Below are 15,285 nucleotides of genomic sequence, written 5' to 3'. Positions count from 1 at the left end.
CTCTGTTCCTTGTCTGGTTGCACCTGGTTTTAGTTTGTGAAACCCAAAGCTGCTTCTAGTTTAATTGCTTCCTCTGTGTATACAACTTTTTGCTTTAATTTGTTCTGTTATAAATCATTTTGTCTTCATTTCCGATCTGGTGTTTTGCCTCCAGTCCCTTTGTACTTAACTTTTATATGATCATTTTGAGCTCAGCTTGAATTATTGTTCTCTTTTTTTAATTAAAGATTGTTAACTTTCCAAATAACTTCCTGCGATTGAGACCGCAACCTGAACTAAACTATGGCCCGAAGATGTTGCACTTTAGGTCAGTTTAGGTCACTTTTGTTTTTGTGGCGCTTTTTTGTGTATTTTCAGAAGAAAATACTTATTTCTGCTCCAGTTTTTGCATCCAATTTCCATCTACAGAGAGATGAGGGGAGACAGCAAACCCAGTGAGAGTTTGGAGGCATTTTTAATGTGTTCTGCGAAATGGAAGCATTTATACATGAACTAAAAGTTGCTCATTTCTGCTGTTTCAGCTCCGCTGCGCTCAATTGTTTTTAAATTTTTTTTTTATCCTTGTTACTGTTTCTTTGTCCTTCAACCAGCTTATCACTCTACTCTGCTGCTTAAGCTCAACTCTGCTTCCTCCTTCCCCTTCCCTTACATGGAGCGCCACACGCAGTGTTTTTCTTCTGCAAGCGTGGCTCCCTGGGGCCTCCTCAGGGGCTGTTCTGAGAGATAGCAGGGACCCCATCCGCACTTCCCCACCACCACCAACGCCGCCAAAGTCTGACCTTTAAAAAAAATAAAAAAAGTAATTCACTAGTCAGAAATGTGTGGCACTTTCCTCTAATCATCTGTACCGAAGCACATGTGAAATATTGCTGTTCCTCAATTAAGGATCCCGGCGACCCAGCGGGAACGCTGCTACTTCAGTGGACGTCATCACCAAACCTGGAGGTGTTTGTTGCGCTCAGCAGAAATTCTCTCTAAAGATTATCTATAAAACATCCATATCCCTGCAGCAGCCGCTTGCTACTTCATGCTTTTGATTCCGTTGACTTTTTAAGTTATATGCTGACTCTACATGCACGTTTCCAAAAAGCCTAGCTCTCTCCGGATGTCGGTCTTCTTCCATCTGAGCTGAAATGTCTCTAAATCGCAGAAGACAGGTGGAAAAAAAAACAACAACATGTCTTTTCTGTAAACACTTCAACCCCCTTTAGAACCAAAACTGCTCACTGAGGAGGGACGGGCGTCTGATGGGGAATCTTTCCGCCCGACTTCCTTTGATGAGAAGACAAATAAACCAGCAGAAAATATCAGTTCATTAGTATGTAAAGAACTTTTCTTTTTAATCTCAAAATCTGTCCAAAACAATGAACAATTTTAATTTAAAGAGAATGAAGGCAAATCCACCAAAAGAAGGAAATAATTTCCATGCGTTTAGGCTCTCCTGACAAAGGAGAGAAAAGGTTTTTGTTGTTGATAAGTCCTCACCAAAACATTTTTAATAAAGAATTTGTTTTCAATTTCAGTGTTCAGACATGTTTTTCTTATCCTAAACATGATAATTGAAAAATCTGAATTAGTATAATGTATTCTGGTTGAACTCCGGCGTATGAGTTAGAATTAAGTATTTATTGTTCTTTTCTTCTGTTTTTTCTAGCAGATAACAAACGCAATTTGTCTATGGTGGACTAAATCCCCAAGAATAAAAATATTGGTATTATCAATTAGAGAATTATTAGATTGATAAAATGAAAAAAAAAAAAGATTTTACCCCTATTTTTAAGGAAGTTCATTGCTAAAGCTCAATCTACATATGTGTTAATTACTTTCACAGTCACATTTTAATCAAAATTGAGAAATAATTAATACCTGACTCAATTACCTTAAAAATGTAAATATTGTGTATCTCATGTCTGAAAATGCCTTTTTTTTTAGCCTGGGTGTAAAACCTTTCAGTCAATGTTTCCCAACAGATTTTAAATCATTTCAAAAGGATTCAAAATCATGACTTTCAGTGTTCTAAGTTTTGTGTGCGTCTTGTCTGCTTTTCATTTACAAATTGAGTCTTTTTTCTGACATGACTTGTAAGCTTGACTGACAGTCACATGGTATTTTCCTGCAGTCCTGTCAAAGACACAAGAAAAACTTTCAACTTAACTTTAAAAAATTGGTTTTGTTTTCTTAAATCGATTATTCTTGAATGAAAGCCAAAAGGCTAGTTTTCTCTAAATTTGAGCTTAGCTCTGCAGTTCATGCTGCCATGATAATTGACTTTACTTCCAGTGTAACTGGTGAACTGACCGAGACAAGCCAAGGCCACAGCTCGTTTGTCGTAGCTCTTCATTGTGTTTGCACAGATTCAGTGTGAGATCAGTGATTCTCTACAGAGTGACGGAGAATCACTGCTAATTGTGTAATCAGCTGTTGAACCTCCCTCAAGTCAGTGACTCCATTAATGATGAGAACTGGGATGCTTTAAAGTGGACAAATCCACAAAGATGAGATAGATTAGAATGATCCAGGGCAAGTTTATATTATTGTTTAATATGTTGTTAAAAAGTGAGAAGGTTCTGACTGTAAAACCGAATAAGTTGGATGGAAATGGCAGGTGATGCTGCTGAGGGGCATCTGTCATCCTTGACCATTGGGAAGAAAGGGTATGTAAAAACCCATGAAAAATATTACAGTTTATAATAAACAATTTAAGATGATACCATGAAAATGGATTGTACCATTGTCGTTGGTGTGGTAAATGTATTGTGAAATATTTGGGAGGATAATGTAAGTCTTATTGACGTATGACGTACAGGTGAAGCTGTCGTGCAATGCCCTAACGCCATGTTGCAGTCGTAAGAAGGTGCTAGTACGGCCGAGCAGAACTAGTGCGCACCTATTACGAGAAAACAACACTAACAGGCTCCGTGCGCTGGATTTGGAGGTTGTAGTTGTTCACCTACAGCATGTCCATAGAAAAGAAATAGGTACCCGGTGCTGGTTTGCACAATTTTGCTATACACAGAGCCCAACTACACAGTTATGACTGAGGCTTAACAAAAATGGAAAGGAAAGTTAACCAGATATATTATAGGAAATAGCTTTTCAAACAGGCGTGGAAATTACCACAATTCAGTAAGGAAGTGACGTTAGACTCAAAAGTAACCTTCAGTCTGGGGCTTGACATGAGAATAGTATCTGTAACAAGTCAACTGCATCCGTTTGTAGTTCAATAAAGTTGTAATCAACAAAGTTATATTTATTTTCACCAAATCCAGCAAACATTGTGTTGGATAAATGTGCTCAGAGCCAAATAAATGAATCTAAAAAAGAATCAGAATGAAAAAAGGGGGAAAATACAGTCATTTGTAAGATAATATAATAATACTTAAAAATAGTTTGTCATTTACCATTGACATGTCATTTGTCATTTATAGTACATGCGTCAGTCATTGTTGCATTACTTTACCATTACTTTAACAATCAGGTTTTCTTCCCTGTCTTTAATTGGATTTCTTTTTAAAAATGTTTTATCTCTACCAAGAACTTTTCTTCTACGATAAACAGCTTTCTGCTCTGTAAACATTGACAATATGAACAGCACTAAACGATAAAACTTGGCTCCCAGAGACAAACACTCTCATCTTCTGCTAAGTATGTTCAAAGGCAGCTTGGAAATATTAAAAGCTGAAATAAATCCTTTGATAAGAAAGGGTGGTTTTCATAAACCTATTATGGAAAAGCTTCTCCTTAATTACATTCTCCCCCATATGCATTTAAGCCTGCAAGTTTTTTGATTAACAAGGAGTCAAATCAGAGAGCAAACTTATTGAATTAAAGAACCAAACTCCACTCCTCTGGCTGGTGGTGGTGGTGGTGGTGGTGGGGGTGGGGGGTTATCTACAGTGCTGAGTCAGCACACCCACCCACCCCAGGAATTTTGCTCTGCTTGGACCATATAAGTGATGAATTACCAGTGAACTTATTATTTTACATTTATAGCAATCACCATGGGCTTCCTTGAAGTTGGTTTTAACTTCCCACCTTTACACAGTTCTTTAGTTATGGATGAAGAAAGGGCCACTTCCATCTGACTACATTATTAGAAGATTTATGAAAGTAAAATTAGGGGGGAAAAAAAGTCCTCCTTCATCCATAAGCAGATGACGTGTTACTTCCAGAACATTGGTATATGAAGAAGATGGTACCTTTGTGCGCTCATTGGACTGGTAATTATATTCTCCAAATCGGTTTGAGCACTCACAGGATCAGTGCTGGTCTATTGATTTGCGGCCGGTATTTGCTTTGCTTCTCCTCCACTGTCCCTCTGACCACAAACTGTGCCTGAATCAATTTGATGAAGGAGAAGTCTTGACAGGCTAATTGAGCCGGCCGGCGTCTTGGGTTTTTCTCCTCTTACCTTTCTTCTGAGAGATCTTTGCAAACACTCAAATGCCCAAGCTTTTAAATGGAATTCTGTTCTCTTGAACGTTTTATACATATAAGGTCTATCGTGTTTTCCGCTCTATAAGGCACACTCAGTACTCCTTGTAATCCGGAGCACCTTAAATATGGATATTTGCTGGTTGTGGTCACTGATGATGAAGTGATTTTGAGACAAATACAGTGCTGTGTCAAAATATTTGGTTGGGTGTTGTGAATATGCAAACATGGCTAACATGGTGTCAGACAGATTTTAGTTACTAACATAGTTGGAAGTTAACGTAGTCACAGTAACAAGGCTCCTAGCATGGCTAACATGTAGCGTGTTAGACAGAGTTGCTGTAGATGAAGTTGATAAAGTCTGACCGACTTAGACTTTTTGAATTGCTTATTGTGTCTAATAGTTCGGTGTGCCACTTTCCCACTTTCAAATGATAGGAGTGTTCGGTGTCATTTTGAATGTTCATTGTGAGAGAACATACTTTTTATTTAGGTGTCTGAATGGTCAGTTTATAACAAGAATAACAACAAATAAAAAAAAAAAGTATGAAAAAAAATTGGATTATCAAGAATATGCTAAAAAAAAAAGGTAGCAGAGCAAGAATGGTTATTCTGATAAAGAGAATAACAGTAACAGCTGTTTGTTTCTCTATAAATGTTTATGGGATTTTGGCTTCTTGGAGCCAGCGGGTACTTCCTGTTTGAAAAGCTGGGGAGAGGGGTTAATCAGTCCAGTTCTCACACAGTCAATGATTACAACCGACTGGTAGGATACATATAAATTGTTTAAAGACGCAAGAGTATGAGAAGCTATATAACCAACTAGCCTTGCTGGGTAAAGAAGAGCTATTTTCTTCCTGCTGCTGACAACTCCAGAATAAAAGTCTATGGCTGGACTTTTTCACCCAGTAATCCACAAACATTTATAAAAATCCTAATCTGGTACACCTATTCTTGTATCCTTTTATTTGTTCTGATATTTAACGTGTCTACATTTGGTTCATATGAAAAATGGTTAAATGGTGTATTTACAGTCAGTCCCATTGACGCACACATTCACACACCGATGACTGCTCCACTGCTTTACAGTTACCCAATATGAGTAATTTGAGGTTCAGGACACTTCAGCTCATACACTCAAAAAACGTTCACTTTGAATGAACATAAAAAAATTATGGAAAGGATTTCCACATGATTAGATTGCGTTACTTTAACAAAAATGAATCATGTTGGTCCTACTTAATTTATTTAGGTTGGCTCAACTTAATGTATTTAGGTTGGGTCAACTTAATGTATTTAGGTTCAAACTAATAAATTTAAGTTGATTCAATTTAAATAGAGCAGTTGCACCCAACTTTAAATTGATATTGTTGCTCACTCTAAAAAGAAAAAAGTTGATCCAATTTAATTGAATCACTTCAATTGGTCACCTAAGTAAATTAAGTTTATTTAACTTGAATTTCAATTTATTTCTTTAATTTTATTTATTCATCTGTAATTGATATGTTGTTCCAAAGTTACAACCAATGGGTCTTTTAATTTTCACATCAAAGACATGAATTACCCAGCAAAGTCCATCACAAGACAGGAGCTCAATTACCACGAACTCTGTGTTAAGTATTGGAACATTAACAGTTTGCCACACAAGGTGGTTGGTGATCATCCTCTACCAAACTTTAACTCATGGTGCAAAAAAAAAATAAACATAACAGTTTAAATCACTAGTTAAAACAGAGTAAAACAGCTAGACAATAAAACCCATGGACAAAAACTCACACTTAGACCCCAATCAGCCCAGATAGACAAAGAAAATGGTATCCCACAATTCCTCGCGATTACTAATGCATCCAATTTAATGGTATCATGTTGGATCAACGTGATTGAAATTAGTAACTTTTAAATGGATTATTTTTATGTACAATCGACATGATTCATTCACGTAAGATTTACAAACATAAAATTTTCTTGTTGAAATCACAAGTTACTTTTTCGTTAACTTAATTGGCTGGTAATTTCCTTTTTTTGAGTGTAGGTGAGCAGCGCGGGAATCAAACCTGTTATAAAGAAATCGGTTTAAAATTGTGGTCGATGAGCCATTTAATCGGTTTTGACATAAAAATATGTCACAAATTTTCTTTAAGGGTTTATAAACACAAATACTTTCATTCATTTTACTAGATGTTTTCCCAGAGCCGGTGTCCTTCTATCCTGTTATTATAGTAATTTTAATCTGCTTTTGTAAAGCGGAATTATAATCTTAGTTTGAGACACACTGGTCTTGGGTTCTGTATTTGGTTCCTATTTTCTGGACTGTAAGGCACTTAAAATCCTTTAAAATTCTTAAAAATCAACAGTGTACAATTTGTTTAAATTATGACCTAGAACCAACTATATGTTCTTCCTGTGTTTCTATTTCCCCAAACCACCATGTTGTGCCTTATTTAAATGGCCTATTTCAGGAAAATATATATTATTTAATCTTTTAGGTGTATTATAATGTGTTGTAATAGAAGTGTTACTGAACCTGTTCTATGTAAAATATTACAAAAACCACTGAAAAAGTTGTGTTAGAAAAGGCAGAGACTCCGTTGTTTTACTTATCTGTTTTACAGTCATCTTTACATCAGACTGAATCTTTTTTTTTAAAGGATGAGCTTGTCCTTTTAGTTGAACTCCATCCAACGTGTAAACCTTATCTCTCCATGACTAAGAAGAATTCCTTCCTCGTAACCTTTTGAAAACAATTTGAGACCTTTCCACAAACTTTTTGCAAAGCTTTTTCAGGGACCTGTGAGGTGATGGAGGGCTTAAGTTCAGCAAACCTTCAGGTGTTGCAATTTTCTTTTGTTTCGGAGTCTGAGGACAAGCTGAGTCATGATTAATGACTCCCTGTTTGTTGTGTCACGATGCTCTGGTAGGGCTTTAATAGGATTATTAAAATATCGATGGGTTATGTGATGTCAGCAGATAGTCAAGGTTGTTTTTAATGTACAGTCTCCCAGGAAGGAAACAGCTGTGCTGGTTTTAATTATGTGCCGCCGCTGCAGAGCTGAAGATGTGTGCAAAGAAAGATGAGGCACAAAAATATATATGCAAACGCATGTGGATGCCCTTTAAGTTGGCACCTCTTAGCTCTCCTTATCGAGGTGTCACACCGGCTACACACGTGTCTGCTTGACGAGTGTCAAGGGCTCATCCAGTCGTACTTCGTAGGTGAAGTCAGGCTTTTGAAACTGGAGCACTCATCGACTTTTCTCTTCATTTATTAACCTCAGCAGGTGGAGTAAAGTGACATTTCACAGGATTTGGCGGCTACAGGGGGAATGGCTAAGTAAGCTTAACTCAAAGACTTGGTTTTCTCTGGAGAGGGCTCATTTAAAGTCATCACCTGACTCCATTATTATGCTTGTATTGCACTGGGACTCCATCATTTTGCGTGTGACTAACGGAGGGAAAAGCTTTCTTATCTTCCAAAAACCACTATTTCTTTTTCATGAAAAAATGATCTTTATCTGGATGCTTTTATTGGATTTCTTTTCTCAGAACTGGTTGTGTTTGCTCCTTACAGTACAGATTTAATGATGTCTTTCCCCTTTCTTTGTCCTTTTATTTTGTTTATGAACAGTTTGGAGTCCTTTAGAGTCAATATTGAAATGAAAAAGGCTGGTAGTCTGAAGCATTTAATCAAAACTGGATTTGGCCCTGAGATGCCACAAATAAAAGACCGGAGATCCTTTTGCAGAGCAAATGCAGACATCATGCTTATTATTAAAGTTTTTGACTTATGGAAAACATCCACTTCATTTTAAATGAATAGACACTTCTTTGACTTAGAGCTATTCTATTTTTGTCTAAAAAAAGTTATTTTTTTTCAGCTGTGCAAGATAACAAGAAGAAAAATTACAGTTTTCTAGGCTGAAGCCTTGTATTACTTTTTCTGTCAGACGCTTAGTAATTGCCTAAGTCTGATGCTGACTCTCTCTTAGATACCATTGCCTGATGGAAGATCTTCTTATAAAAAAGGGAAAGGGCAGCATTACCCAAGAAGACAGCAATAATTTCCCTGGCAGTGCAATTTAGGAGCTTTCTGCTCAAATAAAACCAGCAGGAGGATCAAATAAGGCATGGAAGTCGATGCATGACATCTTATTTTTAGTTGTTAAAGCTTATATCGTGCACTGTAAATGTGAAATGTTAGCTGCACCCAGTGTGCCACAGACAACAAAGAGCCATCTGAATAAATGCTGCATTTTCCCTGACAGTTCCAGCACTTGTGCTGCAGCTTTATGAGGACACGGCTCATATTTCCTCAATGCAAGTGTGATCTTTCTTTATGACAAATATCCTGCAGGTCAGCGCCCCTTTGCACGCTTAAAGCCCGTCCACGCATCAGCCTTTTGGTTATTTTGCTCTGGACGAGAGCAAAAGAAGTAAACAGGAGTCGACATTTGGTGGCAGTTGAACTTTTGGTGGAGCTGGGGTCAGCATAGAAGAGAAACCTGATGCTGATACTTGTTCATATTTCAACGCTACTTTGTACTACCTTGTCAGGGATGCAAAACAAAACAAATTGACTGGACACCCACTAAAAATTAGTTTAACTTTACACCATAAATGATACTTTCTTCTTTTATTTATACTTTTTAAAAGGTTTAACTGTTTGTTATAATTCTAAAAAATGATCAACTGCCTGTCGGAATCAAGTAAATGCTAAAAAATGTCAAGTATTTTGAAATACTCAGCTTCACCATTGTAACCAAATGAAAAACGGTTCAAATCAATGATCTATGGAAAGCTGCAAATTTAATTTTAGCTGTCATTGAAGTTCACAGTCTCTTTTGATCATTTCGGCTGTGAGGCGGAAATCGATCCCTGATCAGAAGGTCGCACCATCGCAGGTTGTGTTCATGCCTTTTCTGCCAATATGTCGAAGTGTCTTTGGTTAAAACACAACCTCACGTTGCTCCTGTTGGTCTGGGTATAGCTCCTTGCCTTGCAGCAGTGCTAGTGTGTGTTCATGTGTGTTCATGTGTGACTGCAAAGTGCTTTGGGCCTTAATCAAGGCAGAGAAAAGCGATATTGGTATGGGATGATTATCATATAAAAATAAAAACATTAATCTGTGATGAAGATTTCTTCTAAGCATTCTGGAGGGTGCCACCCTCAGAAAAAGGTTTGCATCATTAACAAAAATACAACTTTGATGCAATACAGTTTAGTAAAGTCATCTGTAATTAAATACATATATGTGTGGACTGAGAACGAAAACTGGAGACTTGAGCTGAAAAGATTTTTTAACTTTCACAAGACTTTAGTGGGACCTTGCAATAACTATTTTAATAACTTTCCAACATTGCTTAGTTTGCACAAAACCATCCTATGCTGAATAAATCCACTTGTTATTGAGTTGCATTCAAGTCATACATGCAAAAACATAAGAGATTAGGATTGGGACTCTTGAACAACATTTTTGTTTATTTTTATTTTTTGTTTGCAGGACTTCACTGTCTGCTTTAAAAAAGGAAAAGCTCTGTTTATAATTATTTTGCGTTGAAAATAAAGAAAAAGAAATCCAACTGCCTGTAGTTATGCACTAGCTTAAAGGTGTTCAATGAAAATGTATGATAGAAAAATAATAATTTTTAGTAAGTTTTAGGACTTGAGAGTCGACTTTAACTGAAACACAAAATCAGCTGATACGACACAAGACAATATAGACAGAAACCCTTCTGAGTTTGCAGTGTATGACAAATAAGTCAACTCTTTTTCTTAACGTGTCAGCATCAGATGTGTTTTCAGAGGTTAATTCTTGTTTTGGTCTTTTTCAGAATGAATGGACTAAAACAGTGGATCCAAGTGGCTGTTATGACCCTCCTGGTGTTAACAGTCATGGCTGCAGACGGAGGCAAAGCTGAGAAACAAGGTGAAACCTCAATGTCCACAAATGTTTGTCTTACATTATGCAAATAGGATCCTTTCGGATCCAATTTAAATCAGCTACTAAAGAGCAGCACCGTTACAGCGTTCTGTCCCACTGAACAATTTGTTTGGTAGTAGGCAACTTTGAAAAATGTAAGATTGAAAATGCATCTTTGAAGTTGATGTAATTGGTCTCTGGTGAAAATTTACTAGAGACAAAAAAGAATGTTTTGCAAAAGGAGAGGAAGCCAAATGAGCAGTAAACAGCCCAAACATTAATTTAATTAGAGAAAGAAAACTTCATTTCAATCGAAAATGAAATACACACTTAAAATCATTTTGTTAAAGTGGGAGGTTATTGAGTTCAGGCTCTAATTGTGAACCCACCATTTCCAGGTAATCAGCAGCAGACATAGCAGGGATAGTTTGATGTCAAGCAGAGTTGTAGACATGAAAAAACAGGGTTAGTTCAACATTTGGAACGCTTAAGCCTCAGTACACGTGCCTATACAGGATTTTGACCTGTATGGGTACTGTGGATTTTGGGTGTCCAAGCCCATAGTGGAACATGGAGGGGAGCTGCTGCATCTTAAACCTTTGGAACCGACGGACGCTTGAGGGGGGCTTGCCAAGCAGCTTTGAGACCGGCGTAACCAAAACCACGTCCAAAAAAACCGTCCACTTATTTTAATATTCTGTGATCAACATTATTGACTGAAAGAGAAAATAAGGCAATTATTTATATTTGCTGGACAAAAGGGATATTACGGACTGCGCAGATGAGGCATGCACGGGGTGTGCAGGTGATACCTACAGTATAGTGAGTGCCCGTAGGACGCCTGAAGGATGCCCACAATTCCTACGCTCTAATTGTCTTATGTCTTTATTCACAACAGTCATGAGTTCACATGAACAACAAATAATGGGCTCAGTGCACAATCCGCTTTTGTATTTGGGGGGTGTTAATAGAAAGAAAAAGTCCACCCAACAGACCTGCATCTCAAATATTACCCCCTTACTTTACCCGTGCAATTTATGTGTTTGCTTCAACCGGTCACTTACATGCCAGTAGGGTAAAATGTTTAACATTATTTTGCTCTACCGCAAAGGCATTTGAGACCAAGCTTTTACTTCTATTAACTATCAAATCAATATTTGAAGGACATCTAACAACCTGTTTAAATGGAAAATGGATTATCAAATTAGACAAAAAGGGTTAAATACACCTAAAAATACCTTTTGACTGCAACAACAAAAAGGCTATCGTAAACTGTGAAGTGGAAACACAAAAATGACTCTTACCATGTTGTCTGGTGACGACATCTGGTGCTATTCTTTAACTGTCATTGTTGACCTTTTAGGAAAGAAGGAGCGCAAGTCAGAATGTGGGGACTGGCAGTGGAGCGTTTGCGTGGCCAATGAGGGTGACTGTGGACTTGGCACTAGAGAGGGAACGCGTACCGGCACCGACTGCAAGCAGACCATCAAGACCCAACGCTGCAAGATCCCGTGCAACTGGAAGAAAAAGTTCGGGGGTGAGAAAGGCCACCACACTGACCTTTGTGTGCCAACAAGAACCACATAAGAAAAATCTAAAAATGCTAACCTTTCAAAAGTATTTTAATCAGCTATTTTCCAAAAAGTCTCGGTTCCAAAGAGTCCTCGTGCTTATATGCACCAGTTATCTCGTCACACCTCCTCATGACCTATTGTTGAATGCCATCTGCGGAAACAATGGCACCAATTTTACAACGGGAATACATTAGCAGACTAGTAAGAGGTACAAAGAAAATATCTGCAGAGAATATGATACATTGTGATGGAAAACACAGAAATCCCCCTCCTGCATCGTCAGTGAAACAATTTTCACCTCGAGAGCACCAAATATGCATCTTTTTTTTGATAGTCTATGTTTTTTAGTACATTTCTTACCATACAGGAAATTAACGGCTAAATTATAAACCCTATACACGTTCAACACGATTTCTTTAGCTTTTTGGGCTGCAATATGTCAAACTCACATACTGTATGTGCAAGTTCCCGCAATGACAGGCTTTTGTTCCTACATCACAGCTTGTTAAGCAGGAGCCTCCTGCTTGCAATAAAACTGCCATAAATGATCTCTTTGAGGAGGTAATGCATCTGCTAACTAAACACATTTTTGCACCATTCTTGTACCAAAAGTTCTGAAATTGAAGCAACAAGTGAAATGCTTTTAGACTTTGGAGTGTGGAGGGGTCACGGAGATAAAAACAAAAAAAGGAGACGAATGAGCCCTTCTTGTGTTTAAAAGATCCAGACAGAGGAACATCTCCACTATCTGGGGAAATTACAACAGCGGCAACAATGTTGGAATGTGGAGCAATTTCAATCCCACACCTGCGAGTGTTTGCAAACTGCTTCCTCCACTGGAAGACTTTCATCACGGTAAAATGTTTCCACAAACAGACGGGCGTATTTACACTTTCCTGAAACACTCAAAGCAGTCTTTGTTGCGGCAACTGCTGCAGGTGTCTTCTCTAGGACCATATGTTCCTCCAAAACAACAAAAGATTTCCAGTGCAGCTTTGCCAAATGATAAAAGCGAGCACATTAGACGGATGTAAATAAAAACAGATGATACTAGCTCTGCAACTTTGGTTAGAAAGTGATTCATATCCGCCACGAAACAATGAATGCACAGTAAATGAAACAAAAACAAAAAAAAACAAGTAAAATTCAGTCTGGAATTCAATAAATAATTCATTTTTTCAGTTAACTTTTCATAAATTTCATACATGCAGTCTTAATTACCATCTTAATTCTGTTCAGGGTCACATGGTTGCTGAACCCTGAAAAGGTTGTTAGTCCTTTGTTGTGTAGCTTAAAGCTTTGCATGTTGAGTGCTTCTTTTTCCACTACAATATACGAGTTTATACTGATGTCGTTAATGACAAATATTAAGAAATCATCAATATAAGCTTCTTTAAGCATAGCAGAAATAATAGTAAACAACAAAAGTTGTTTCTTAAGTATTTATCTATGATGAGAGGTCTTCCTGTCTTTAAATAATGTTTTGTTCTCTCATCATCATCATCATCATCATCATCATAATCATCATCATCATCATCAGCCTGTCACGCCACTGCTGGCGGAAGGCCTCCACATCTTACTCCACTCATCACGGTTTTGGGCACTCTGGGTCCACGTGCTGCCTGCCATCTGCTCGATGTCATCTCTCCATCTTTTCTTTGGTCTTCCCCTTCCTCTCTTCCTGTCCCACGGAGTCCATTCTGTTGTTTTCTTAGCCCATTCGTGGTTCTTCATTCGGGCTACATGTCCTGCCCACTTGCCTTTGGCTTCAATCACTTTCTCGATGACATCCTTCACCCCTGTCCTTGATCTTAAGTCTTCGTTCCTGACCTTATCTCTCCTCGTAACACCCAGCATTGATCGTTCCATGCTCCTATGGGTGATTGCCAGTTTCTCTCTTTGGCAGTTGGTAAGTGACCATGTATCAGCTCCATATGTCATTGATGTCAGTATGACATTGTTCATGATCTTCCTCTTGAGACACATGGGCATTTTTTGATCTCTCAGAAACGTACTGTACCGTCCGAATCTCTTCCAAGCGGTTGTTACTCTCTCGTCTATTTCTTTCGCCATCTCATTTCCTGGTGTTAGCAGTCTTCCCAAATACTTACACTCATCCACCTCCTCCAGTTGTTCTCCATCTGCAATTATTCCTTTCCTTCTCCTCTTCCTTGCTATTTCATTGCACATGATTTTGGTTTTCTTTTTGTTCATGCCATCTTTTCTCCCTTCCTTGTTCAGATCGTTGAGCAGCTTGCTGAGATTTTGTTCTCTCATAAGTGCAAAAATCAAATTTTGCACCAATTTGTTTTCCAATATTAAAAAGATTGTAACTCAACTGAGTGTGACCAAATTGAAGTCTTGACAATACCCTCCACTCTTGCCTTTATGACTCTTATCCCATTTCCTCAACAAATTTTCATAATTAACTTGAACATGACAAAACAGGACTTCAGGGAACAAGAAAAAACAGGAAAAGCATATGACCCGAAAAGGAAAATCTGAAAAAACAGATACTTAAACACACGGAGGATCATTACCACAAATCAAGACAGCTGTAGACGATTGGCAATCTACATCTGGTGTGACTGACAGGCATAACCTGAAAACAGAACATGACAAGAACTAAGAAACTAAAACGGACAACCAAATGGTACAATCCAACTTTATACATTATACACAGTTTAGGAGTGGCTGTGACATTTTTATAGATACCAGCTCATGAAGGACTTGCAGGAAATGAATGAATGTGAATGTGAGACTAAATAAAGCAAAATTAAAAGGCTTATTCAAAGGCAAAGTAATATTCAACGCATTTTGAAAGGTAAACCAGGTCGAACTCGAATTTGGTAGTTATGTGTAGATGGCACGGAAAGGCCAACCGTTTGAAAATTAAACATGGAGGAGAAATGAATAATCGCGGTTTGTGCCAGGTTGGAATATTATGACAGTAAGTGAGTCAAATGTTGGAATAGAACTGTAAAAGAAAAAAGAAAAAGCCTGGTGCCAGATTCGCAGGATTTGCATTTCGTAAACATTTCGCACCACACCTCTTCTAACTTGTGTACATGCGCTGGTATCAGGTAGAGACAGTCAAGTGTGAACACCATGGGTTAAATGCATGTACACATAAGCACGTTTGGCGCATTCTTGTCACATGCTTGGTGTGTCCATGGCTTGATCTACACTCCAGACTGAGTGGTGGCGGTGATGCACCACAAAGCTGTTTGCTAACGGCCAAAAAACCACAGAAAGAAAAGGCACAATCTTTTTATTTCTATTTTTAATATTTATAATAATATTCACTTTGATTATACAGGTTATGATGTCTTTTCCTGAATTTGGTTCCCTCATTTTGTT

The 15,285-nt window shown here is 37.9% G+C and overlaps 2 protein-coding genes across 2 annotated transcripts in view; one reads left to right on the top strand and one right to left on the bottom strand.

The window, feature by feature from the left end:
• Positions 1-15,285, bottom strand: part of chrm2 (cholinergic receptor muscarinic 2) — a 147,541-nt gene that overhangs the window by 19,345 nt on the left and 112,911 nt on the right. The window lies entirely within an intron of this gene.
• ptn (pleiotrophin) overlaps positions 1-15,285 on the top strand; it is a 50,232-nt gene that overhangs the window by 26,479 nt on the left and 8,468 nt on the right. Inside the window, exons 2-3 of the mRNA XM_023952508.1 lie at positions 10,263-10,357; positions 11,715-11,888. Coding sequence (XP_023808276.1) covers positions 10,264-10,357; positions 11,715-11,888 — 268 coding nt within the window. The 5' untranslated portion in view covers position 10,263. The remainder of the gene's footprint in view (positions 1-10,262; positions 10,358-11,714; positions 11,889-15,285) is intronic.

Source organism: Oryzias latipes, chromosome 23 (assembly GCF_002234675.1).
Source record: "Oryzias latipes chromosome 23, ASM223467v1".
NCBI lineage: Eukaryota > Metazoa > Chordata > Actinopteri > Beloniformes > Adrianichthyidae > Oryzias > Oryzias latipes.
Note: the sequence above shows the minus strand (reverse complement) of the source record. Positions and strands in the feature narration are given on the sequence as shown.